Below are 27,634 nucleotides of genomic sequence, written 5' to 3'. Positions count from 1 at the left end.
GAGAAAGTCCAGTTTTTTGAGGTATGTAATATCCTACCCTCTACTTCCACTACCAAGTAATCATGCTGTCAACAGATAAGAATAAAAAAAAAAGGATAAAGAACAGCCCCATTGAGGCTGGAGTCCAGAAAACTAACACATATAGAGATGATGATTAGTGGAATTTTGATTAGCAAAATCTGGATGAAGTATGCCAAGCCTAAAATAGGCAACTCTTATTTCTATTTGGTAATCTCCCCAGGTAAAAAAAAATTAATACCTAGTTGGAAAACGAGCCAAAACAAAATTGAATAGACTTGTGTGAGTAACGTACGAGGCTTTTGACCGAGTGCAACTGACAAAGATTCATTCTTTACAACCTGGAGGCCCTACTGCTGCTGCAAATCACAACATGAAAGGGTTATATAAAAGATGCAGACATCAGAAAACAAACAAAGCTAAAGTGGAATAAACTTTAAAACAAATTATCCATGAAATTTAGAATAGTGTGTTTGTATTAAATGCAATGAATTAAAACAGGTTCACCAAGTTTGGAGCTTCTACCTCTAACTTTATTCAAAATGAGACCAATGAATCTTTCTACAGGAAACCAAAAGATTAGGAAAAATAATTTAGTTTCAAACTAATTTGAGGAAAATGAACTTTCCTTGTGAATTCTGATAGGTATAACTGTGTGTTCAAGGAGGCTTTCAACTTGGTCATGGTCAGACCACTTAAGCTTTGGAACCCAAGGTTAGGCTTCACCAACATTTTAGTCCAATCTAAAAAAAAAAATAGAAATCTGACATTTAATGATGAAATGTTTCTCAAGAGTAAATTGGTTTGATCTGAAATTATGGAAAAGGAAATTATACTAGAACAATGGAGACCACAATGATTTGGTTCTAATAATGGAGACAGATCACAATGATTTGGTTCTTCAAAGAGAAAGGAGACTGCAAAGTTGCGAGAACTAGAGAGTTATTAAATAAAGGCGCATATCCTGATATTTTTTAAAGAATTACATACAGAAGACAAACTTGAGATCAAGGTTGGAAGACAGCAACTTGACTTTATGAAAGGGACTGATAAAAATGCTATGGAATATCCTCCTTACACCAGGAGGACAGAGAGAGAGAGAGAGAGAGAGAGAGAGAGGAGAGAGAGAGAGAGAGAGAGAGATAGAGAGAGAGAGAGAGAGAGAGAGAGAGAGAGAGAGAGAGAGAGAGAGAGAGAGAGACTTTAAATGGTCTTTATCAGCCTAGAAAAGCCTTATAATAAAGTACCTAAATAGGCACTATGGAGAAATCTGAGGGCGCAGTCAACACCAGAAAGATATGTGAAAGTATACAGTAAAATATGTAGAAATATATCAACCATTGTGGTAAGTACTGTTAGGATGCCTAACAGCTTCCAGGTCAAGGTAGGAGTGCACCAGAGATCAGCAGTAAGCCCTTGTTCAATACATGTATGTATTATGCTGAAAGTAATGGCAGTGGATGTAAGATACGATCCCCCTTGGTGTATGTTTTATGCTGATGAAATCATTTTAATTAGTGAAAAACAGATGCAGATGGTGATAAGGATAAAGAGGTAGGCTATTGTATTTCAGCTGGATGGAATATATAACTGGAGGGGGTATCATATGTACTCTGCAATAGTATGGCTGGAAGCAGTGACTCTACAGAACATTAAGTTAATTGCGACAGAAATGAGGATATGATAAATGAGTGGAGTGATGAGAAGAGATAGGGTAAAAAATGAATACATCATTAGCTCAACAAAATTAACTGAAGTACAGGTTGACATCACTAATCCAGCAAAATTGGGACTGCAAGGTGCTTGATTAGTAATTTTACCCAATTACAGACTGGTTAGGTTAGAATAAACTTAGAAATATTAAATGAAAATAAAGTGGAATTTTAATGAAGTACATGTATGAAAAATGGTACACACGACTCTAGTCCATCACTGCCACTTCCAAAGTGAAGAGCTGGAATTTGTAACTAAGCACATTTGCATGTTAGGTGAAGGGTTGTCAGGAATCCCATTTTCTTCATCTTTGATTTTTTTACCAATTTTATGCTATTCTCATTTACATTTTTACTTACTTTTCTAATTTGTATTCTTACAACCCCAAAATAATAGCAACCACAAACTTATAAGCTGGTGTCGGATGATTTCCGACAGTTTGTTTTGGTTTGTTATCATGTTTATAATTATTCAAATTTATATTTTACGCTATTCTCATTCTTATTTTTACAACCTAGAGGATAAAGACAATCGTGAGCATAGGTGCTACAGTTTTTTGGGGTTAAAGTTATTAGGTTTATGATTTTTTAAATTTATAGTTCATGCTATTCTCATTTTTACTGTATTTACACATTTTTACAACCCAAAAGATGAATGCAATCGTGTGGGTAGGGTGCGTACAAACACACAACCTCATTCTCTGGCAACGCAAAACTTGCTACAGATTAGTGATGGTCGACCTGTATTACAGAAAGCCAGGGAGTCTACAGAGAAGGATTGGGTACTTGAAGAGGAAAGGATATGACAAGCCGCATGTTTATGGAATAGAACATGAACTGGAGGTGCTACGGACATGAAGGAGAGGAGGGGCCAAGATGAGATGGTGAGACTGCACTCACGAAGACATGAGACACACATGAATAGTGATAGTCAAAAGGATAAAGCTGAGAAGAAGAAATTAAAAAAAAATTGTTTAGTAAATTACATGTATCAATGAAGCAAGGGGAAAAAATGTAAAAGGGTTTATAAGAACAAATTAAATCAATTTTCAACTATATAAAAGAAAGTTCCTTTTTCTTGAAATTGTTCTTACTCAAATAGAACCACATGCCTATGTGCTAAATTTTTATAATGATTTATGTACGTACTTAATTTATCAAATTCCATTATTGGTTTTGCATGAGCTAACTACCATTAAAATTGTATTCTTGAAAATTTCTGTTATTTGTTCCACAATGACATCAATAATCAATTCTATATGAGAAAAGGAAATTGCTCAAAAAAAATTTTTTTTCATGTAATATTTGTAATCTCAAGAAACACTTACACTGTATCTGAAGATTCAGGGTTTGGTAGCCCCCTAGTTCTAAAGGCAATGTCTAGGAAACAAGCAGAATCGTCTTCTACATCATCAAGAGCAAAACAGTTGCTGATATTCACCACAACTAACCATGTAGAAGACGGGACGTAAAACCTGAAAAATTGCCAAGAAATAATTCATTATCCATTACGTTCACCTTTCTTTTTAAATATGCAATACATACTGTATTTTAGTGTACAAGTACAAGAAATTGACATACTTGAGTTATCTCTAAAGTAAAACAGAAAAACTGGCAACAAGTGATTACATTTTGGGAAAGGTATTAATTATTTAACTTTAGAGGAGAAGGGATATATTAGGGTGGACTGCCCAACCCTGGTGAGCTCTCCAAATGCTTGTTATATAAATAATCTTAATACACACATCATAGCATATAAATTACTTTTAAATGTGAGCTACCATAAGACAGGGAATACAAAACTTAAAACTGACAAAATATCAAAGAGCACCAACAATGTTTACTGAATAAGGTTTATGCAAACACATGGAAAAGATTAAGCAACATCTCATTTAATGTGTTTTATAAAAACATTCTAGCATCTCTGTACTTTGGCCTAAACTATTTGGACTACTTCTAACTGAAGGATAAGATCATGTTTATGACCAAACAGTTAGGCGCAACAGAATTAATAGCTTGAAAGCTAACCAATCTTACCTATAATATTGAGAACCATTAATTTTCTGATAAAATTGGAAATCTTGATGTGAATGTATCTCAGGCACAACAGTTGTAATTTGCTCTTCTTGGACATATTTTGCTTTGACACGAAGCCAAGAGTGACATGAAGGAAACAGACCCTTGAAAAGTAAAAAGAAAATACTATTAAATATTTCCTTTACCTACACTTTTTTTGAGAAAATTAAAAACTGAACTAGAATAATTAACATATCTGTAAACATTTTGTTAGTCCCTAATAATAAACTATATATATATATATATATATATATATATATATATATATATATATATATATATATATATATATATATATATATATATATCTATATATATATAAATATAAATATAAATAAATAAATAAATATAAATATAAAATAAATATAAATATAAATATAAATATAAATATAAATATAATATAAATAAATATATATATAATAAATATATAAATATAAATATAATACAAATAAATATAATATAAATATAAATATAAATAAATAAATAAATATAAATAAATATAAATATAAATATAAATAAATATAAATATAAATATAAATAAATAGATATATATATATATATATATATATATATATATATATATATATATATATATATATATATATATATATATATATATATATATATATATATATATATATATATACACACACAAATATATACACACACACACATTAATATATATATATAATATAATATATATATATAATAATATATATATATATCTATATATATATATAATAATATTATCTATAGTATATTACATATGCTTTTATCCAGAAATGCAGAGAAAAATAAGCCCTTTAAATTTCCTTAACACTGCATGTCACTTATACGTAACATGGGCAAGGTCAAAATGTCAATTTTTTAAATATTTATAAAATTAACCATACAAATTTGATATTCTTATGCACGAACTTTTGAGTTTTAACATATTAGTGTATTTTTTAATCTTTAGCATACATATTTAAATATAGGATAACATAACCAGAAAAAAATGGTTGAATGACAGTGTTAAAAAACTGTAACTGATATAGAAAACCATTATAATGTTCATTATGCACTGCATCACATCTAGTGCAAATTTATAGACTGTATCACAACTAGTGCAAATAATAAAGTTCCAGACATAGTCACAGTCCCTTTTAAAAGTTAAACACCTTTATAGCATATGATTTTTTCCTTTAGTGATATGTGCTGCACACGACTATTTGTGCAAATTGGTTAGTTTGATACACACATTATAAACAAATTATATACTATATATACCCTACTAGTACCATTCTACTTACGACCAAGCTTGGTTCGTCGAACCATAGAAAGTGGCTGATCATCATTTCAATCTTTTTACCACAAGTTACTTTTATTTATATATTTTAATCATTTGTGACAATGTCGGGTAACTACAATATTTTTTTGATTAGGGAATGTAAACTATAAGAATACACTCATAAACCGAGAATGAATAATTCTCCATAAATTATTTTCCGCTCCTCCCACTTTACAATTGAGTCCATTTGACAATGTCTGAATCATTTCTATATTCAGAGAAATTAAGTCTTGCAGCTATTTTCTTAAGGATTTATGGAAAAAAGGTTGCTAACACAACATATGCTATGATGAACACCAAAATGCATTTTATGACAAGTTTAGTGGTAAAAGACTACAGTTCTCCAACAGGATGTACAGTCATATCTCAGGCTACTTGGAAATTCTTATATATTCTTATTCTTATAAGAATATATAAGAATAAATTTTTATTCTTATAAGAAAGCCTGGTAAGTTTTGGCTTTACTATAATTATAAAACAACTGGTACTTATAGAAGAAATAACTATTCCCAATGTACAACCCTCTCTATTTTTAGCTTAACTATATGTATAACAACATTCCTTATCATAGTATACTATTTTAAGAGATAATTACTTACCGCTTGAGTGATGCGATTAGATGTTTCACTAATAAAGGCTATCATGAACCAATCTCCAGCTTCTGGAAAGGGGACGGACAAGTAAGCTGGCTTCAGATCGGATTTCAAATCTAGTTTGTATACTTCAGAGCGATCTACCCAGAAAGCAGAGGGATATTCTGAACCATCAGGATTAACCACGGGATAGCTATGTGGTTGTAAGAAACTGAAATAGAGAAATATATTTAAGGAATATTAAAATTTATCATTCATCATAAAGAACACTATACTGTAATACAACAAAAACTTATCACAAGAATAAAAAATTTTCATAATAAAATTTATTTTCTAAATGCCTACCTCTCTATTATGATAGCCAAAAAAAAAATTTACTTTGAACTGTCTATTTACCTATCCCTATCGGATGGTTTGAGCATTTACGTATAGCTTTCCATTATCATCCATCTGCTGGTACTGCCACAAAGCAAGGACTAATTCATTAGGCAGCAAGACCTCTGAGTGGTGATGGTGGTTCCTCGCTGCGGATACCACTCTTTCTTTGATGCAGTGGGACACAAAGCCTTGTGTACAGGCCAGGCCAGCAGAGCAACAATGGTAAAAGAATGAAGGCCCTTACCTAATACAACATAGGTACCTTCACGCTCTCAAAAACTCCACTATTTCCTAACTGTACATGTATAAGAAACGTTAAGAGTAACACTACCCTAATTGTTCAGGATAGGAGTTCCCCTGCCATAATGGGGGATGATAAAGCTCTGCACAATTCTTACTGAATTTCCACATCTTGCAGATATATATATATGGAGTTACACCTTCACTGCGCCATATTACAACTTTTTCCAGAGAAAGATCCTTAAAAAAATTGAAAGCGTTTGCTACCACTTGCACATCTTGAAATCTTATTTTAAGAAGAGGTAAAAAGGTAGTCTAGAATTGCATGTACCTCTCCGACAGAGCCTTGAATGGACAAGACATAGTAATCTTTGATAAGGGTAAGTTAGATTTCCCAGGCCTGCAAAAAAATGTTGACATTTTGCCTGATTTCCCTTCTCTTTTGCAAATATATATAGAGCGCGCTATGATTGGACAAAGTTTCTTCACCATCTGGCATCAAAGAGGACAGACTTGTGATCACACAGTGAGGCAGAGGATGTAACAAAGTTATTCTTGACCCTGAAAAGAGGTAGCAAAAGAAAGGACTGCTCCTTGGGGAGTAAAACCTACATGGCATGAGAAAGCATGAAGCTCACTGACTTTTTGCCAAGGACAAGCCTAACAAAATGATATTGTTATGATACAATAAAGTTTCATACATACTTACCTGGCAGATATATACATAGCTATCGACTCCGTCGTCCCCGACAGAAATTCAAATTTCGCGGCACTCGCTACAGGTAGGTCAGGTGATCTACCACCCTGCTCTGGGTGGCAGGACTAGGAACCATTCCCGTTTTCTAATCAGATTCTCTCTTCCACCTGTCTCCTGCGGGGAGGCTGGGTGGGTCTTCAATTGTATATATCTGCCAGGTAAGTATGTATGAAACTTTATTGTATCATAACAATATCATTTTCATACATTCAACTTACCTGTCAGATATATACATAGCTGATTGACACCCTTTGGTGGAGGGCAAGAGACAGCTAACTACTGACTAGACAGGTAAACAACATATGTTGTAGGTATTTATAGACCTTGGTTCCTACCTTATCAGGTGGAAGACTTCGTGACTACTGTCCAGGAGTCTGCTTCACCTCAAGAGCCTTAGCGAGATAGTGATCTGTGGCCAAGAGTTCTTGTGGGTCTGTCGATGGGGTATCATCCACTTACTCGACAGAGCCTAACTGGCATTTGTCAATGGGAGCACATCCGCTTATATGACAACACGCCTTCATTTAAGGAGCACACAACCGATCCCGATCACCCGAACCTAACACCCGTGTTAGTTCTAAGATTGCCAAGAGCTATCCCCAAACTCTTAGCAAACAACCAAAAACTCAATAACCACACATACAATAGTACAAAAAAAAAAATTTTTGTACCCCTCTAAAAGTCAGCTGTCACTCGATCTCCTAGTGAAGAGAAGTGAAGGTCGCCTGTGCGACACCTGACACTTCCATGCACAGGAAACTCAAGAACAACATCCAACAAGAGGGTTACATACATTATTAAGGATCGGTGCTAGCTCCCTTACCCAGAACCGTCTGTGCTGACACAAACGGACCTAGAGAAAAACATTTCTCATACGTAACTCGCACATCTTTTAAGTAATGAGATGCAAACACAGAGTTGCATCTCCAATAAGTTGCATCCAAAATATTTTTAAGTGACATATTTCTTTGGAACGCAATAGACGCAAAAGAATCATCTGGACAATTCTTATGAGCTTCAGTAATAACACTTCTAACAAAGAAGGGCTAAGGCGTTCTTGGACATTGCTCTCTTGGGGTCTTTTACTGAGCACCAAAGACCTTTTTCGAACGAACCCCCAACTGCTTCTTCCTGTCCAGATAGAATTTAAGAGCTCTAAACTGGGGCAAAGGGATCTTTCTGCCTCTCTGCCCACCAAAACTAAGTCCTTTTACCTCGAAGCTCCTGGGCCAGGGATTCGAAGGGTTTTCATTTTTGGCAAGAAAGAGAGACTGGAAAGAACAAATTGCAGAGTCTCCTTTGAAGCCGACTCGTGATTCAAGGGCGTGCAACTCGCCGACTCTTTTTGCCATTGCAAGAGACATCAGAAACAAACTTTCTAGTGATATTACGAAATGAAGCAGTGTGTGGTGGTTCGAATTCTTCGGAGGATAGAAATTTAAGAACCACATCTAAGTTCCAGCTTGGAACCCTAGGTTCCACTGACTTTGATGTTTCGAAGGAACGAATGAGGTCGTGCAAATCTTTATCATTCGTTAAATCTAATCCCTTGTTCTAAAGACTGCTGAAAGCATACTCCTATACCCCTTAATAGTCGGTACAGAGAGATGCGACTTTTCTCTAAGAAACAGAAGGAAATCCGCAATTTCGGTCACAGAGGTACTGGAAGAGGACAGCTTCTTCGACCTGCACCAACTTCTGAAAACCTCCCACTTCAATTGATACACTCGCCTAGTAGATGATCTGCGGGCTCTAGCAATTGCGCTTGCTGCCTTGCGAGAAAACCCTCTCGCTCTGACAAGTCTTTCGATAGTCGAAAGGCAGTCAGAGCAAGAGCGGGTAGGTTTTGATGGTACCTCTCGAAGTGGGGTTGTTTGAGCAGATCTATCCTGTTTGGAAGAGATCTGGGGAAGTCCACTGTCCACTCCATTACCTCTGTGAACCAAATCTGAGATGGCCAATACGGAGCAATCAGTCATTTTGGTTCCTTCGGATGCCACGAATTTTCTGACTACTTCCCCCAGTATCTTGAACGGGGGAAAAGCGTAAACATCTAGCCCTGACCAGTCCAGGAGAAAGGCATCTGTTGCATAAGCCCTGGGATCTACTAGGGCACAAAATGTGTCTATCCTTTTGGAGAGGAATGTGGCGAACAGATGTATTTGAGGCTTCCCCCAAAGATACCAAAGGCTCTGACAGACTTCTGAGTGGAGTGTCCATTCTGTGGGAAGGACCTGGAACCTCCTGCTCAGTCTGTCCGCTCTCACATTCCTCTCCCCTTGGACAAACCTCGTTAGAAGAACTACATTCCTTTGGTTCGCCCAAATCAACAGGTCTCTTGCCAGCTCGTATAGAGCGAAAGAGTGAGTCCCTCCTTGTTTCTTGACATAAGCCAGAGCGGTAGTATTGTCTGAGTTTATCTGTACAACCTTGCCTCTGACTATGTTCGAAGCTCTTTAGCGCAAGGTGAATTGCTAAAAGCTCTTTGCAATTTATGTGCCATGACACCTGTTCTGCCGACCAGGTGCCTGGCACTTCTTTGGATCCCAATGTTGCACCCCAGCCCGACTCCGACGCGTCTGAGAACAATGTCAGCTTGGGTTCCGTACTTGCAGGGATACTCCTTTGTTTCTTTAAGGGAATCAACCACCACCTTAAATGATTTTTTATTTCCTCCGAGATTGGAAACGTGTCCGAGAGTTGTCCTGTCCTCCAACTCCAACTTCTTCTCAGGAAGAACTGAAGTGGACGAAGATGTAGTCTTCCTAGTGGAAAGAACTGTTCGAGCGAGGAAAGGGTCCCCAGAAGGCTCAACCATTCCCTCGCTGAAGTGCGCTCTTTCCCTAAGAAGCTCGATACCGTGGCACAGCCTTTCCTTATTCTCTCTTGAGAGGGAAAAACTCAAAAACCCCGAGAATCCATCTGAATCCCCAGATAAACCACGTTCTGGCTGGGGATCATCGGAGACTTCTCGAGGTTCACGATCAATCCCAATGATTTTGTCAATTCCAGTGTTGTTGACAGATCCTCCACTGCTTTTGAGACCTGGCTCTGATGAGCCAGTCGTCCAGGTACAGGGAGACGTTTATCCCTTTCAAATGTAAGTGTCTTGATACATTCTTCATCACGTCCGTAAAGACTTGAGGAGCCGTGGAAAGGCAGAAACACAGGGCCCTGAACTGATAGATCCTTCCCTCGAACATAAATCGAAGGTACTTCCTCGACGAATGGTGAATCGGGATGTGGAAATATGCGTCCTGAAGGTCTAGGGACGCCATCCAATCTCCTTGACGCAGTGCTGCAAGGACTGAAGCAGACGTTTCCATGCTGAACTTCTGTTGTTTTACGAATTTGTTCAGCGCACTTACATCCAGTACCGGTCTCCATCCCCCCGAGGCTTTTGCTACAAGAAACAAGCGATTGTAAAACCCCGGGGAGCTGTGATCCAGCACCAGCTCTATTGCTCTTTTGTCCCACATCTGTTCCACCATTTGACGAAGAGTATCCATCAGAACAGGGTCCTTGTATCTGGCGGACAGTTCCCTCGGTGATGTTGTTAAGGGAGGACTGTCCTTTAATGGGATGTAATAACCCTTCTTGATGATTGACATCGTCCAAGGATTTGATCCTATGTCTTCCCAGGCTTTCGCAAAGAAATGTAACCTGGCTCCTACAGGTGTTTGGAGGATAGATTTCTCACTTTCCCTTCTTAAAGGGACGGAAGGAAGACCTACCCCTTTTCTCAGTTGACTTCCTTCTGGCGATAGATCTAGCTGGAAGGCCTCCTCGAAAGGGCTGCTGCTGAGCTGGACGAGCCCCTTTCTTTTCCTCACTGGCCACAGGTCTATTTTTCCTTGAGGATTGTCTAAGGAGATCCTGAGTGGCCTTTTCAGTCAGTGAATGGGCAATGTCCTTCACCAACTGCGAGGGAAAAAGATGTTCTGAGAGAGGCGCAAACAATAAGGAAACAATAAGGCGGACCTCTGCGAAGGAGAGACGGCCTTCGTGAGGAAAGCACTGTGAACCGCCCTCTTCTTTAAAATTCCCGCACCAAAGAGGGAGCATACTTCAGCCGATCCATCCTGAACAGCCTTATCAATGCATGTGAGGATGCTATTTAAGGTTTCTGGGTCCAGTTGTTCCTTTTCATGAGACTTCTTGGCAAGAACCCCAAGGGACCAATCCAGGAAGTTAAAAACTTCTAAAGTGTGAAAAAGTCCCTTGAGAAGGTGGTCAGTTTCCGAAAGACCCCATGTTACTTTTGCTGAATTCAAGGCGTATCTTCTCGATGAGTCTACTAAACTCGAGAAGTCTGACTCAGCCGAAACGGACAGAGACAATCCCATATTCTCTCCCGTTTCGTACCAAATGCCTCTCCTCCCCGTAAGTTTAGCAGGAGGCATACAAAAGACTGTCCTTCCTAACTCCTCCTCCTTCTTGAACCAGGAGTCAAGAGATTGTAGTGCCCTCCTCATAGATATAGCAGGCTTCATTTTCAGGAAGGAGGAAGACTTGTGCGTTTTCGTGCTCGAAAACAGAGAGCGTGGAGAAGGAGGAGCGGCTGGCATTAAAGAATCTCCATATTCTTCCAAAAGAAGGGACGAAAGAACTTTGTAATTAGAAAATCCTTCCTTACTAGTCATTTCATCCTCCGAGGCATCTTCTGGGTTCATAGGCTCGGAAGGAGAAGGCTCCCATCTTTCCTCTGTTTCTTCCCTTACTCTCTTCCTTTCCGAAGAAGCACTTCTAATTGGAGAGGGACTAAGAGTTACTCTCTCTTTGCTAAAAGATTGACGCTTGGATGACTCCTGTCGGATGTCAGGCTCTTCATGCAGGGAATGCGCCTGGCGCACGGCAGGAGTATCTCGCCTGGAAGGAGCAACGTGTTTGGAATACTCCTGGTGCTTGGCAGGCGCAACGCGCTTCGAATACTCCTGGCGTCTGGTAAGCGCATCTTGTTCCGAATACTCCTGGCGCCTGGGAGGAGTATTAAGTTCAGAATACTCCTGGCGCCTGGGAGGAGTATTAAGTTCAGAATACTCCTGGCGCCTGGGAGGAGTATTAAGTTCAGAATACTCCTGGCGCCTGGGAGGAGTATCGAGGTCAGAAGACTCTTGGCGCCTGACAGGAGTATGTCGCTCCAAATACTCCTGATCTTTGGAAGGCGTAACTAGCTCTGAATACTCCTGATGTTTAGTAGGAGTATTGATCATGGTAGGCGCCTTTCGTTTAACAAGTACATTGCGCTTAGCAGGCGCTCTACTCCTAACAGGATCTTCTTCTTCAGTTAAATCTTGGCGCTTGGTTGAAGATCTTGAACGTTGTGCCGAATATTCTGGCTCTTTGCGCCTACTCGGAGCCTGGTTCCTGGCTGGCGCCAAACGCTTGACAGGAGTAACTTCCTTTCTTACTTCTCTCCTGTCTAACGCTCCGTTCCCGCCGGAGATGGTCGCCTGTGCGACACCTCCCCCGGAAGGCTCGTTGCGCGTGACAGGGGGTCAGTATTTAGATCTTTTAATAGGAAGCCTATCATCCTTCTTACGAGTAGGCTCCTTAGAAAGAACTCCTACCAACGAGGCTAATTGCTCCTGCACATTCATTAAAATTTTCCTGGTTGAGGAATCTTTCTAATCAGGAGAGGGAGATCTGGAAGGCGCTCTAGGATCTCCTCCAGACCCAGAGTCTGACTGTTTTCTAACCTTCTTTATTACCGAAGGCGCATCTTCTTCAGAGAAGCGCTCGGGGCTAGAATTGAGCTCATGTTCTTTCATACTCCTCTTCAGCGGACGGAAAAGTTTCGACTCCTTCCATCCTCTTCTCGGAGAGGGCGAACTATAAGACGAAAAGCACTCTCGAAGGACGCTTTTCCTATAGCGGTCCTTGGCAGTTTGTGATGTGATAGATTCTGCCGAAGGGACGCCTGATCGTTGGGGATTCTCCACAACCCCCGTACGGCTTTCGACTTTCCTTCTCCTCCGGGCCAGGGAGCTTGGAAGAGGTCTAGGCCTGGGAGCGTCGCAGAGACGACCAGACGCCCCCTCCACTACACTGGGGACACTAATATCACTAGCGAAACCACATTCACTTTCCTTACCTTCCAATGCTGCCATTTTTTCCTGCATTTTCTGAAGGGAAGCTCTGAGTTCCGCTATTTCCGAAGCAGAACCAGAGGGATTAGCAATTTGTGAACGGGCTGAAACAGAATGGGCATGATTATCAGAGGAAGAAGCTACAGAACTAGACAGTAATTCACGAGATGTAGACATTCTGCGGGTTTTGTAAGCCGCTTTCCTCTCTCTATCTTCCTCTAATTTCTTCAAGTAAGAAGTTAGATTCTTCCACTCTTGCGCACTCAGTTTCTCACACTCGTTACATGTATTCTCAATCGGGCATTCAACCATTCTACAACCACTGCATGTAGTGTGAGGATCTACCGAAGCTTTCGGAATCCTCACCTTACAGCCCTCATTCACACACACTCTGAAACTAACACTAGAGTCAGACATACCCACGAATTCCAAAACCAAGTCCAAAAAACAGTCCACGATAGCGAATGCCAAAACAACGCTCCAAGTACGTCACCAAATATCAGCGAGAGATGATCAAAAGCGTTGTGAAAAAAGAATTCCAGTCAGGAGGTAGTAACAACAATGTTGATACCACCGGCGACAGAGAGAATCTGATTAGAAAACGGGAATGGTTCCTAGTCCTGCCACCCAGAGCAGGGCGGTAGATCACCTGACCTTCCTATAGCGAGTGCCGCAAAATTTGAATTTCTGTTGGGGACGACAGAGTCGATAGCTATGTATATATCTGACAGGTAAGTTGAATGTATGAAAACAGTCTTTACTGTCACATTCTTTAGGGAGGATGTGCTCAAGGTCTCAAATGCTGGCACATCCAAATTCCAGCACGGGGGGTTTATTTGGAGACTTGGTAAGAATCATAATTTGGAAGGAGCGGCTCCTTTAATATCCATGCTAGATGAAATATCTAGGCCAGTACGGGCATTCCCCAGTTCCTCGTTGGACGAGTCGGTAACATGCTTGACTACCGATCTCAGGGTCTGGGTATGATTTCCCGGTTCTGCCAACAAGGAATCAGAGGAATCCCACAATAAGCTTAAGGTCCCGTTGATAAGTAACTAATTGGTTCCTAGCTACGTAAAACTATCTAATCCTTCGCGCCAGCCCTAGTAGAGCTGTTAATCAACTCAGTGGTCTGGTTAAACTAAGACATACTTAACTTAACGGGCATTCCCCAGTTATTGGCGATACAATTTTACAGCGCTTATCAAGTGCTGAAAATCAGTGATTTTCATCGCTAATATGCACTAATCTCTGCTAATCAGCGCCGATAATCAATGGCACCAATACATACCTTAACAGGTGTCAAAAATTGCAGATTTTCGTTATTGTCACTGTCAGAACGTAACCACTGCCGACAACCAGGGAATATGTACTTGTATAACGCATTACAGCCACTGTGATGAGTCCAAGACTAGATAGTAGGGGACCAAGACTTCAAGTGCGACACCTGAGGAGAACGGGAACTACAAAGAGGCGTTAATGCCTTATGCATCGCCAACGGCAAGACAGAACAAGGTGAACAATAGCAATTCCTATTTTTCTGATCTGCGGGAGAAAATGGCGCTGACTTATGAGGTGTCCAAAGTTGATGAGAATGGCTAAGAAAGGAAGGAGAATGTGGAGAACAAATGCATTCACACAACCAATCGCGGCTACTCACACGAGACTCCCTCATGTTGGACAAAACAGGTAAAGACAAATCTGCATAGCCAGACCGTCTGGGAGACGGAGAAGAAGTATGAGTGTCTGATGCCAGGTGAGAGAGTAACGGTAAGAAAGTGTTCAGCGCCAGGCGAGCGCATGCTGTCAAGCTAGCGTACGATGTCAGGTACATGCCTCCAAAAGAATACTGAATAATCTTGCAAGGGAAGACTACAGGAAGCAAGGTCTAGGGGATACGGAATCAGATATCGAGGGAGTACAATTGACATTACCTAGCATATTTACCTTCTGCCTACAATAACTTTGCCAACCTGTACTTGACACATACAAGATTGGCTAGAGGAAGACAAACTGCTTCCACTACTAGACATACACTGCTTCCCTGTACCTTCAACAGTAGAGGGAGCATCACAGGGTGTGGGTTAGGGTGTGGTTAACTGAGAGGGAGGTCGTTGATACTTCCCCTGCCGCAAGAGGGAGACCTGAAAAGGACGACTTAATTGGGCAGCAAGTGTCGAGGAGGTTACCTCCATAAACTTCTCAAACATAGCCCTAATTTGCCAAACCACATATCCTGAACAATATGGGGAGCTTTGAGAAAAGGAACTTTTGAATGAGGGGCATTGCTGTAGTAGGAAAAAAGGGACAATGGGAAAAGCTGCTATCTGAAAGGTTGAGAAAAGATAGGAAACACTTACTCACAGTAGTAGAAGTATAGTTCTTGTATAGGATATCTTGCATGATAGCCTATATAAGAACAAAGAAATATCACATCATATTTGGAAAACAACCTAATAATCAAATATCTTGTATACACTCTCCAATGCATCCTTGCAGGCCAACAATGGAGGAAAACCCTGGATGAAAAACCTAATCCTATCCTAAACTAGTACTGTATGTTAATTCAAAGGGGAGAACTGTGCAACCACAAACGTCATAAAATGTTACCATGCCAATGAAAAACACTTTGAAACTCCTTCAAACATGATGGGCGAATAGACGGTTCAAACTAAACGATCCTATCATTTTTTCATTTATACTTTTCATACACTATCGTCCTCTACCACAAGTACAGGCAAGATTCTTTTTAAAAAATGCCTAATCTTATTAGAACCCAAAAATGTACATTCATGGTTAACCACAATAATTCATTCTTAGTTTTACTGGGTAACCCCAAATCACTGATTACCATGGAACATCTCTCGGCACTTATACACATTGCAACTATGTAGCTCTTTTTATACAATAAGAATACTATACAAACGCTTAAGAATGCTGTACCGTTTTAATTTTCTCTTTGGAATAGTAGTAACTCAATATATATATTTTTGTTTAAATTCAAATTAAAAACATTTCCCAATTTTATGAAATTTAGCTGGCCACTTCTTTTTAATTATGTAGGTAGTTTATGAATTATATGTACTTCTCATCTTAACAGAAACTTGGCATGTGTTAAATAAGACCTGTACTTTATAAAGACAAAAATAAATTTATAACAATTCTGGCTCCATAAATATAAATTTACACTTAGCTTTTTACAGTTAGTACTCACATTGTCAATTTCCACATGTTAAAGTACCTAATGACAATTGCAACATAAGATTAACAACATTTCACTCCACAGCTGATGTCACATATATGTTGAGCAATAAAGTACGTATGGTTAAATACGTAACAGGTTTATATTTAGTGAACACAGATCACAAGTTTTTTAGTCTAAATCCTATGTACTGTAAATAAATCTGTCCTCCCTTTCTGTCCTTCAAATTATAATTCTGGGTTGAAACGGTTAACCGTTTCAAAGCCACATTCCTAAAAAGCCATTTAAAATTTTCTGCAAAATTTCACGGACTTAAGTTATAACCATAATGCACCAAATAAATGTGAAATATCAGTTATACGTACACCTATATAGGCCACATGTCAAACTGTTCTATATTACATCATGGGGAGACCATAAAAATATTTTACTGTAAAGATAGGAGAAACCTTTTATGTTCTATATAAGCATTTCAATAGTTAAGGAAAACCATTCCAGTATCTCATAAACAGTACTAGTATATAATACACAAACATCTAAATCAATGCTTACAGGTAATACAGAAATCTTTTCAGTTACTTACATGGATATGTTCCTGGGATTACAGGCCTGGGTATCATTAGCTGTGAAGTTAAAAGTAGCTGTAGAAACACGAGGTGGGATCAAGAAGTGAAAAATCTGAACATCTTTGTACGCTCCATACACATACACTTGTCTTCCTGCCAGTACTTCATATAGCACCGTTCCCCCTGAATAAGACGGATACAAAATTAGCAGATTTTGAATAGTACACATAATAAAAACAGGAGAATTTCAAATACAACTTACAAACAGACAAAACCTAAACATAAAAGTTTTCCTTAACACAATGTAAATCTTGTTCAGCACACTCTAGAAACTTATTAAGTTGCTATTTCAGTCCTCAAAAGACAGTCTAACTTGAAACACTTGCATAGAAAGTAAGTAAACCTGTTTTTCTCCTTCCCTAGCTAGCTTAAGCTTTGTGTAAAAGTACATATACATACATTAGATTAGAATAGAATCCAATCATATCGGAGTGAAAAAGAGACCTAAACATATAACATGGTGTTACTTTATATAAAAAAAATTTCAAAGGAAGTTATATGAAATTAAAGCTATATATATATGTAAGTAGTATATCTTAGTTTTACCAGACCACTGAGCTGATTAACAGCTCTCCTAGGGCTGGCCCGAAGGATTAGATATTTTTACGTGGCTAGGAACCAATTGGTCACCTAGCAACGGGACCTACAGCTTATTGTGGGATCCGAACCACACTATATCGAGAAATGAACTTCTATTACCAGAACTAAATTTCTCTGATTCCGCGTTGGTCGAGCCGGGAATCGAACCTGAGACCACCGGATTGGCAGCCCAGCTCGAAAACCACTCGGCCAGCGAGGAACTTATATATATGTATATATATATATATATATATATATATATCATATATATATATATATATATATATATATATACATATATATACATATATATGCATATATAATATATATATATATATATATATATATATATATATATATATATATAGCTTTAATTTCATATAACTTCCTTAGAAAATATATATATATATAGATATATATATATTATATATATATATATATATACCGTATAATATATATAATATATACGTAGTATATATATATATCATATATATATATATATATATATCCATATTATCCATACATACTACATACATACATACATACATACATACATACTCATATATATATATATATATATATATATATATATATATATAATATATATATATATATATATATATATATATATATACATATATATATATATATATACATATATATATATATATATATATATATATATATACTATATATATATATATATATAATATATATATCAGTGCGAGGGTGGACCAGGGAAACCAATTAATTCCAACATATTGCTTTATTTCCGACGTTTCGTAATAATTACTTTATTACATCTTCAGGGATCTGTTGAATAATGAATAAATTACTAAAAACATTACTGTAAAAACTTAAAATTTCATAAGAAAATTAAAATCTAACACATTACATCTAAAAAAAAAAAAAAAACATAAAAAACACACACATACAAAAGAACCAAAGGCCGCTGACCAACCTTATGTGGAGAGAACAAAAGACAGAATGCTTACAAAGACAGTTAACTTAAGTAAAGTTGAGTAGAGGAGGTTTGAGTATTTAACTGTGGGACTAGTTGTTTAATAAACAATGACTCAAAGTATAGGCAATTCGTGAGGATTAGCTGTTTGGCCTATTATACTAAAATCACTTCTTTCGATGTAAGTTTACAGATTTGGAATGAGCTCTGATATTAGAATGTTCTGGGTTGGAGAGCCTACAACCAGTACGAAAGCTAATTCCCCGATGGGAGTCGATTCTGACCCTCAGTAACCTCCTCGTGATCCGACATATGTCCCTGAGTTACACTTAGGGCAAGTATACTTATACACCACGTTTGAGGACAAAAAAGGGCTTAATCGATCCTTATGGTTAAAAAAAGAACCAATTGTTAACGGATTTTTGGGAATTAATTTTAAATTGATCGCTCCATAGTGATTATTGATAATTTGTAAAAAACGTTTTCTAAAAGAATCGTGTAAAAGGGAAATTTGGCGCAAACGTTTAACTTGGGCACTGTTGGAGGTTTTCATGACACTAGTGAATTGTTTGTTAAGAAATATGCGGAGTTGTTTAAAAAATAAGCTACGAGGGAAGCAGTTATTCATAAAATATTCAGAGAAAATTAATTTCCTGGTGAAAGGAATGCCAGTTCGATGTAATGAAAAAAGCAGCCTTTCGTATGTCTAAGTGCACCTCACTTAACTCAAGGTGTCACTCTTGACTGTAATTCACTTCAAGAGAAACATCTCTGGTTTCTCTTTTCAACTAAAAAATATATATATATATATATATATATATATATATATATATATATCATATTATATATATATTATATATATATATATATATATATATATATATATATATATATATATATATATATATATTTATATTTTACGTATTAGGAATGTCTTTCATTTTTGGAGAATATGTCGATCCTGAGAAAATTTATTAGTTCTCTTATTCTGCTATTGTTTTAAAATAATGTTACCCTATCTGGTCTGACTTCATATTCCAGACCTTAGTATACTGGCAAAAAATATTCAGTTAGCTACAGTGAAGGCTTCATAAAATTTCTACAAATTTTGATCATCCTTTGTAGTCAATCAGTATATACATGTGCTTATCCTGGCGTTGGCATTTCTCTAGATACACAAGGAAGAGTAATTAACCCCACCTTCTGCCAGGTTTCTAACCGACACTGTCACTACTGAACATATTGGATGGTAAGTCATTTCTAGCAATAACAATATCATCTTTGCTCTGAAAAAAATGGTTGATTTTGTGCTCTTACATTCATATTTTTCTTGCTTCACCCATACCTCTGTAGGGTTTTCAGTATCTCTCTCCTAAATTCACTGATAACCATTGTTGTTATGACACCAGCCTATATACATAAATCAGTAACCCAAATAGTTTTCATTACAGTGGATCATTTTCTTCCTTTGCCAGCAGTTGGTGCCCTATTACTAATACTAATCCAGCCTTTGTAAGTATATGTACCTCATTTCTTTTGAATGACTGCCATGCATCCTTACCAATGTCCTCTGGTGCAAATACTGGTGCTTCAAAGCCATTTGGAGAATTATTTTTCATTTTTACTGTATTTGAATTTATATCCTTTCCACATGGGATATAAAGGCTGATTAAGGGGCTACAGTTTATGCACTTTCATTGGGAGGTTTAATAGGTGTTGATGTTTTGCAAAAAAAAAATTCAGTGATCTGAATCCACTTAACTTGTAATTTTTTTTATTCTTTTATGTTAAGTCTCACACTGCATTTTCCTGAAATGAATCTGACAGCATGAACACTAATCAGTTATTACATTATTTTGCAACATTTATCAACTCTGGTGTTCCTATTTGTTCTGTGGACATTATTATGATTATCATCATCATCATTTATCATTATTATGAAATAACATTATTAGCAGTTTGGTAAGAGTATACTATTGTTATAAAGTCAACAACCCCTATTCACAGTCTGAATCTGTGGACTTACCTATTCGGGGATTTCTCTATGGAACATAACATATTCGTGGAAAATCTCCTTTTTGCGCTATTTTTCACTGAAAATTATTCACTAATTACTGTACAAATCGGCCAACACGGAACCAGAGGAATTTATTTCTGATGATAGAAATTCATTTCTCGATACAATGTGGTTCGGATCCCACAGTAAGCTACGTATACTAGGTCCCATTGGCTAGGTAACCAATTGGTTCCTAGTCACATAAAAATATCTAATCCTTCAGGCCAGCCCTAGGAGAGCTGGTAATCAGCTCAGTGGTCTGGTAAAACTAAGATATACTTAACTGTACATATTCTCTTGACAAAATGCACTTTTTGTGATAAAACTTAAAATACTCATGTATATAAGCATTTTTTTCTTTTTTTTTTAAACAAAATGGGCAGTTCTAAGCATTTTTTGAGGGGTTTTTAAGTATTTGCAGAGTTTCGCTATAAACGGGGGATTGTGGTACATATCCCCCGCGAATACTGGGGTTGACTACTTTTAGCGTGGATACTGGGTACTGGTTATCGGAGGGGGCTCTGTTCCTAACGGTGTGAAGATAAAAAAAATCAGCAATAATACAGCCAGTTATCATTAATCTCATTACTGTAATGGAGTTTTTCAATACATTACCTTAATATCAGTGGTTCCCCCGTATTTGCGGGGGATTTGTATAGACCCCCATGAATAGCTAGAATCCTCGAATAGTTGGAACCCCTATAAAATCGCAGAAAATGGCCTATTTTGGAAAGTAAAACTCAAAAATGGACTAAAAATGTGTATACTTGGTTTTTTTAATAGTTTTATCACATTGATAAAAAAACAGGAATTTCTGGATATTTCTCATAGAGAAATACTGTGAATAGGCAAATTTCCTGCAAATAATGTAACTGAGAATCAGTGGTCTATTACTTATTCTATTCTGCAACTTACATTTATGTGTACTATTTATGTAGTATGTTGAGTGTACTGCACCCACCTCAGGTGCTTGCTGCTCCTTAAGAACACCTACTCTGTCATTTAGTGACTCAATACTATACACACTCTCCTCTACTTGTGAACTTTCATGTTACAAACTTTCAGAGATACTAACAAGCATGGTTGTATATTAAAATTTGTTCAGGGTGCCCTGTCTGCCAGCCATAAGTTCAAATTTTGTATCGTGCACCTCTACTTAGTTACAATTTTTATAGGTGCCCATGCCAACCAGTATCGTAGCGAATGCCACTACACCATCCTGGATTCTTGAGCCTACACAAGTGATAAGACGTCACCTCTCGTCTGATTAAATCTTGTAATTTTATCATAAAATATATAAAACCCCCATCCTTTATCCATCATGGCTAATGGCAAGCATAAAGCAAGTGAAGACAGTGGCAGTGGTAAAATGCAGCATGTTACCTCAGTGGAAACAAATGTGGCAACTATACGTAAACTGATAAAAGTGGTGAAAAATGGCTTTTGTAGCTAGACATGGAGAACAACCACAGTGTCTCCTTGGCATAATGGATAGGCTTTACTCTGACCTGGATTTGGCCCCATTATTTAATGGCTTGGTTCACAACAAATATTGTGAGAGATTGGTTTCACAATTAGCTGTGCAATAACTTGTATGGCCTCCTTATTCAGGTTGGGTTGGGAGGTCACAAAGGTCAGGTAAGGAACCTAGCAACCCATGTTAGGTTAGGCAGCATCCCTGAGTTGTCTTGTGGTACTCTAGGTTAAGGAAGTGGAGCCCCATGGCAAGGTAAGGCCTCAGCACCCTTGGTTAAGTTAGGATGCTTCCGAGTAAATATCCTTGCTACAATGTTCTTAGAAATACCCATTGTTGTCCTTCATATAGCCTATTTTTTGGTTTTTAAGACTGATGAGGCTGAGATTAATACATTTCCTGCTTTGTTAAGCAGTTTTCTGAACTCACTGGTATCTAGTACTTCAAAGAAAGAGCTCCACACGTAGACACTGTTCACAAAGGAAATTTTCTGACCAAGCAAAATTAAGAACTTGAAAATCTTAACAAAACGCAAGAAATTAACTGCCTTTTGTTTAAGTTTTTATGCAGAAATGCTGCATAGGACACCCTGTTTTGTACCAACCCTTCCAAATGTAAAAACAAACAAAAGACAGTACATTTCTCATACTGATTTGGTTAATTTCTCTTGTTACCTCGCCAAAAATCCAGTTTCCCACTGGGGATTCCCATTGGTGTTGGATAGGCTTGGGCGTTAAGGACAGAGGGAAACATAAAAATGCGTAGGTAACTGGTTTAAACAAAATGCTTGGCATGAATCATAATAAATAGCCAAGTAGAGAAAAAATTTGTATTTCTAAGAGAAAAATTATAAGGTCAATACGTATGCCTAGGATTATTTTATCACAGTACTTAGCTGGGCTAGGTATTATCAAAATTGCACAACTACCGGTAGGGATAACTAGGCTATACAACCATTACTAGCCTAGTTAGTAATGTTTACTTACCACTGGGGCTGTAAGTAGTATCCTCGGACTGTCCTACAGTAGGAATAGCAATAAGACACAAAAGGCTAATACAAGAGGCCACTGCACCCGGTAAAACGATTTTCCTCGACTTCGACGGCGAAGACCCGAGACAAAGGGAACCCATCATTACGCTCTGGCCTACGATCATTTCACTATTTTACAAACTTGACTCGGCCCCTAAGCATTCCACTACCATATCAAGCTGTGGTGCACTGCACAAACAATACATAATTATGTTAAGCAATCACAAAGTCGTCCTACGACGCGTCATTCTTGATTGATAGTGCGATACGCTTGCAGCCGCAACCACTAATCACAAGCCATTCAGATACCATTGATAAGGAAGGCTTCTGCTACACAAATGTCAACAAGAGGACAAGTAACGGTAGCAATGCGTGACGCTCGGCGGAAGCGCTGTTTTGTTTGTCCTATTTTATAAAACAATTACTTTATTAGTCCAAGAAACAGTATTTTACTTTTCAATTACTGCATTATTCATATAGCAGTAATAGACTTTGGTGTGCTCGAATGCTGTTTGTTTATATGACCGATGCAAATCAACTCTAACCGAGTACTAGGTATTGTTGTGTCGCTCATATAGCGGCATTGATTAATCCAACTCATTGGTATCGCCTCCATCTTAAATTCCTTTCATGTCACTCATCGCTTGAATAATCAAACGTAATCAAGTGTTATTCTCTGGATTGGAGATATCCAGCTGACTTGTCTTAAGTTGTACATTTCAGGGCATCTACTCTGTATTTGTCTATTGCTATACTCTATTTTTTCAGCCTGCAACTAACCTTTTTCATGGTTACGTGCAGCATTTAAATTTTTCGGGACCTCACGTGCATTTTAGGATTGTTTTTTTCATGAAGGAAACGAGGAAGAGGAACAGATAAAGCACGATAATTCCCACAATATAAACTATTCCAAATCTATGACTTAATTACTACCTGTATCATAACGCACTAAAAATTGCATATTACCAGAGCCCTTGTTGATCTTTAGGAGCACTTCTTTTCGCTATATATATTTGACCCGATCCTCCTGGTAGTACTATATACTATATAAGAAGCAGTGGTGACACCAGTACTCTTTAGGTGATGGGATTTTATATATTTTATATATATATATATATATATATATATATATATATATATATATATATATATTATATATATATATATATATATATATATATATATATATATATATATATATATATATATATCTGCAGTTGTGTGAAAGTTGAGGGAAAGTAATTTTCATTTTTTTTATCTAGAGTAAATTTGTGGAAACAAAATTATATTAACATGCAAAAAAAAAAGTCAGTAGTATATATAATTTATTGCAAATGCATCAATTATTCAGTCCACATCCAAAACTTCTGTGCTCTCAGACTTTGAGAGCTGCAAGATCGCTGGCCATTTCGTTTTCACTGCGTTTCTGCAAATACGTCTTTTGCCGAGCCACAAATAGTACGTCTTTTGCCGAGGCACAAATAGTACGTCTTTTGCTGCTCGAGACAACAGAAATTTCTCTCAGGAGTTGTAGATATGACTAATAAAGTGACACTGATGCTCATTAACGCAGGCGAATATGAAGACATCTTTGTGTGGTTGAAAATTGACGGCTAGTTGCCTTTGAGTAGCTATATCATTAATCTGCTCTTTCTTAAGAGAACGAAAATACTGTATGGGGGAGGTTTGTAGTTGCATGATACTTCTGTCACTGTCAACTGTTTCAGTTAAAAGCGTCCCTGACAGAAGTGGACCGTGGGTAGGTTTGTTTTCTCAGGTCAAATGCCTTCATGTCAAAACCCCTCCATGGTACTGCCACAAACTTTTCGCTTGGTCATTCATCAGCTTCTATGCGTATAGCAATGGCAGGCAGAACAAGATGGCGGGTGTTGCCAGGCGACTTAATTAGTGTTGGAGAAAGCAACTCATGCTCGATGAATGTCATATGTGATGATCTCAGGCGTCACGCGCTCTCTTTCTCTCTTCTATCCAGCTGTCAAGATTTGAGAGATTTCAAATGCACGCCACTTGACTCATTGACCCCTTTTGCGCCAACAACAAGGAGCAACTGGTGTTGAAAACTTAGTCCTGATACGAATGCCTAAACAGGATAACGAACTTAGGTTTCGGGCGGCAACAATGGGAATACCACGGAGTGGCTATCTACGAGGCAGACAAAAAGATAGTACCATGTTCCAACGTGAATATAAGAAAGACGCCGAGATCAAACATTAGCTAAAACAAACCTAAGAACAACGAATATTGGTCTAAAATACAACTTCATACACCAATAAATTATCAAATTCAAGGCATATTCTGATAACTACTAACCCAAACAAGTGAAGGAATGGATTACAAATGGGTAGTACCAGGTACCAGTCGGTCCTAGTTCACTATGACTCAGACATTCAGTATGAAAGAACAAACAATTGTAGATTAATAACAGTTACTAAAAAAAAAAAAAAAAAAAAAAAAAAAAAAAAAAAACAGCGGAAAAACCTTTAATTCATGGCGACTCTTCAATTTAGCTGAACGTTATCGGATGGTTGACGGAAAAATTACAACTCCTAATTAGCTTCTGATATGAACTGCAATCCCTGGCAAGATAAGTTGTAATCTAGAAAGTAAATCTCGGTAAAAACTCATATTCACGCTGATTAGGTCCAAAGAGTATTTCGCTTCGAATTGGGGAAACGCTTACAATGCAAAGCACAAGGCTTCAACACGAGACAGACTTAAAATGGTTCTCGTTAAATAACATGAACTTCCACTAGACAATCAGCCATTGAAGAAGAAGAAGAAGGACAGAGAGAGAGAGAGAGAGAGAGAGAGAGAGAGAGAGAGAGAGAGAGAGAGAGAGAGAGAGAGAGAGAGAGAGATTAATTCAACATGGGATTGATTTTACTTCATTTGACATTTGCGCGTGGGGAGGAGAGATCTAATTTAACCACAGTACGAGGATACAGGGGGTGTTTCTAAGTGATATATGTATGTATATATATATATATATATATATATATATATATATATATATATATATATATATATATATATATATATGTAATGTATATGTATGTATATATATATATATATATATATATATATATATATATATATATATATATATGTGTGTGTGTGTATATATCTATATATATATATATATATATATATATATATATATATATATATATATATATATATATATATATATATATATATATATATATATATATATATATTTATATATATATATGACTGGTAAAAGTGTTCTGTAACAACAGAATTCCATCTAATAAAAGGAGCCCATAAAAACACCAAAATGTAGAGAGAAAAGTACTATATTTCAGAGACTGCTGTCTCTCTCTTCAGGTATATGAATGAGAAAAGTTTACAGAAAAGGTGTATTTATACCAAGAGATTCGTCCACAAGTAAGCCAATTTAGGTCACCCCCGCTGATAATCTTCCTTTAATCTTCTTAAGCGTTGGTTGAATGAACACTGCGTCGACGATGTCGGATGTCCAATTCCCTTTTGAGATGTTCATTACCTGCTTCTCTTTTATTAAGGCCGATTCCATCATTTGACTCTTGTACCGGCAGTTGCTGCTATAAATTACACGTGACATATTCCAGTTTATTCTATGGTTATGTTCATTTATATGATTGAAAATAGCCGAGTTCTGTTTGTCCATACCTAACTGACCGTTTGTGTTGTATTAATCTCTGGGGAAGTGATTTCCTGTAAATCCGATGTAAGATGGTCACAGTCCTGGCATGGGATCTCATATACCCCAGAGTCTTTGGGCGATGTCTTTTGTTGGACGTTAATCAGGGATTTGGCTAAGGTATTTGGGTAGGTAAATGCAAAAGGGTGGATTTTCCCAAGGGTGTGAGTTACTCTCTTAATCGTCTCCAGGTGGGGAATTTTTATTTTATTGTTGGGTGTGCTCTGGTCTTGTCTTTAGGGGGTCGGTAGAAAATTACGGTTTGCTTTTGAATTGCTTTCTCAATTATATGGTCAGGACACTTTAAAGATGAAAGTTGCTTGCGAATTAGTTCAAATTCTTTTTCCAGGAAATAAATCTGGGGAACAAATTCGTAAGGCTCTTAAGAATAGGTTGATAGCTAGACCTATCTTGATGGTATTGTCATGATAGCTAAAATAGTGAATATATGAAAGTGAGAACGTTGGTTTTCTGTATATGGTAAATTTGTATTCTGTCGTGTCTCTGATTATTAAAACATCAAGAAAAGGAATTTTGTTGTCTGTTTCCCATTCAACTTTAAATTTGATGCTGGGCACTAATGCGTTTAATTTTGAGAGGAATTCATTAAAATTACCCCACCATTATATCCCAAAATGTTAGTATGTCATCCACGTATCTCATCCACAGCATGTTTTGGGTTTTATTGCATTTATTACTGTAGTTTCAAAGTATTCCATGTACAGATTGGCTAAAATAGGACTTAAAGGACTACCCATACTACACCCGAATTTTTGCTTGTAGAATGAT

At 37.3% G+C, this 27,634-nt stretch overlaps 1 protein-coding gene across 3 annotated transcripts in view; it reads right to left on the bottom strand.

Annotated features, from left to right (window-relative positions):
* LOC135202229 (post-GPI attachment to proteins factor 6-like) overlaps positions 1-23,643 on the bottom strand; it is a 100,744-nt gene extending 77,101 nt beyond the window's left edge. For 2 of the 3 annotated variants that reach the window (XR_010311689.1, XM_064231501.1), the window contains exons 1-5: positions 23,078-23,643; positions 16,979-17,144; positions 5,736-5,940; positions 3,768-3,910; positions 3,059-3,205 (exon numbers count right to left, since the gene is read on the bottom strand). Coding sequence is in view for 2 of the 3 variants with exons in the window: in XM_064231501.1 (XP_064087571.1) it covers positions 3,059-3,205; positions 3,768-3,910; positions 5,736-5,940; positions 16,979-17,144; positions 23,078-23,246 (830 nt within the window). In the remaining variant the exon portion in view is untranslated. The remainder of the gene's footprint in view (positions 1-3,058; positions 3,206-3,767; positions 3,911-5,735; positions 5,941-16,978; positions 17,145-23,077) is intronic. The other variant, XM_064231499.1, reaches the window with a different exon arrangement.
* Positions 23,644-27,634: the final 3,991 nt, after the last annotated feature.

Source organism: Macrobrachium nipponense, chromosome 30 (assembly GCF_015104395.2).
Source record: "Macrobrachium nipponense isolate FS-2020 chromosome 30, ASM1510439v2, whole genome shotgun sequence".
NCBI lineage: Eukaryota > Metazoa > Arthropoda > Malacostraca > Decapoda > Palaemonidae > Macrobrachium > Macrobrachium nipponense.
This window is presented reverse-complemented; position numbering and strand designations above follow the sequence as displayed.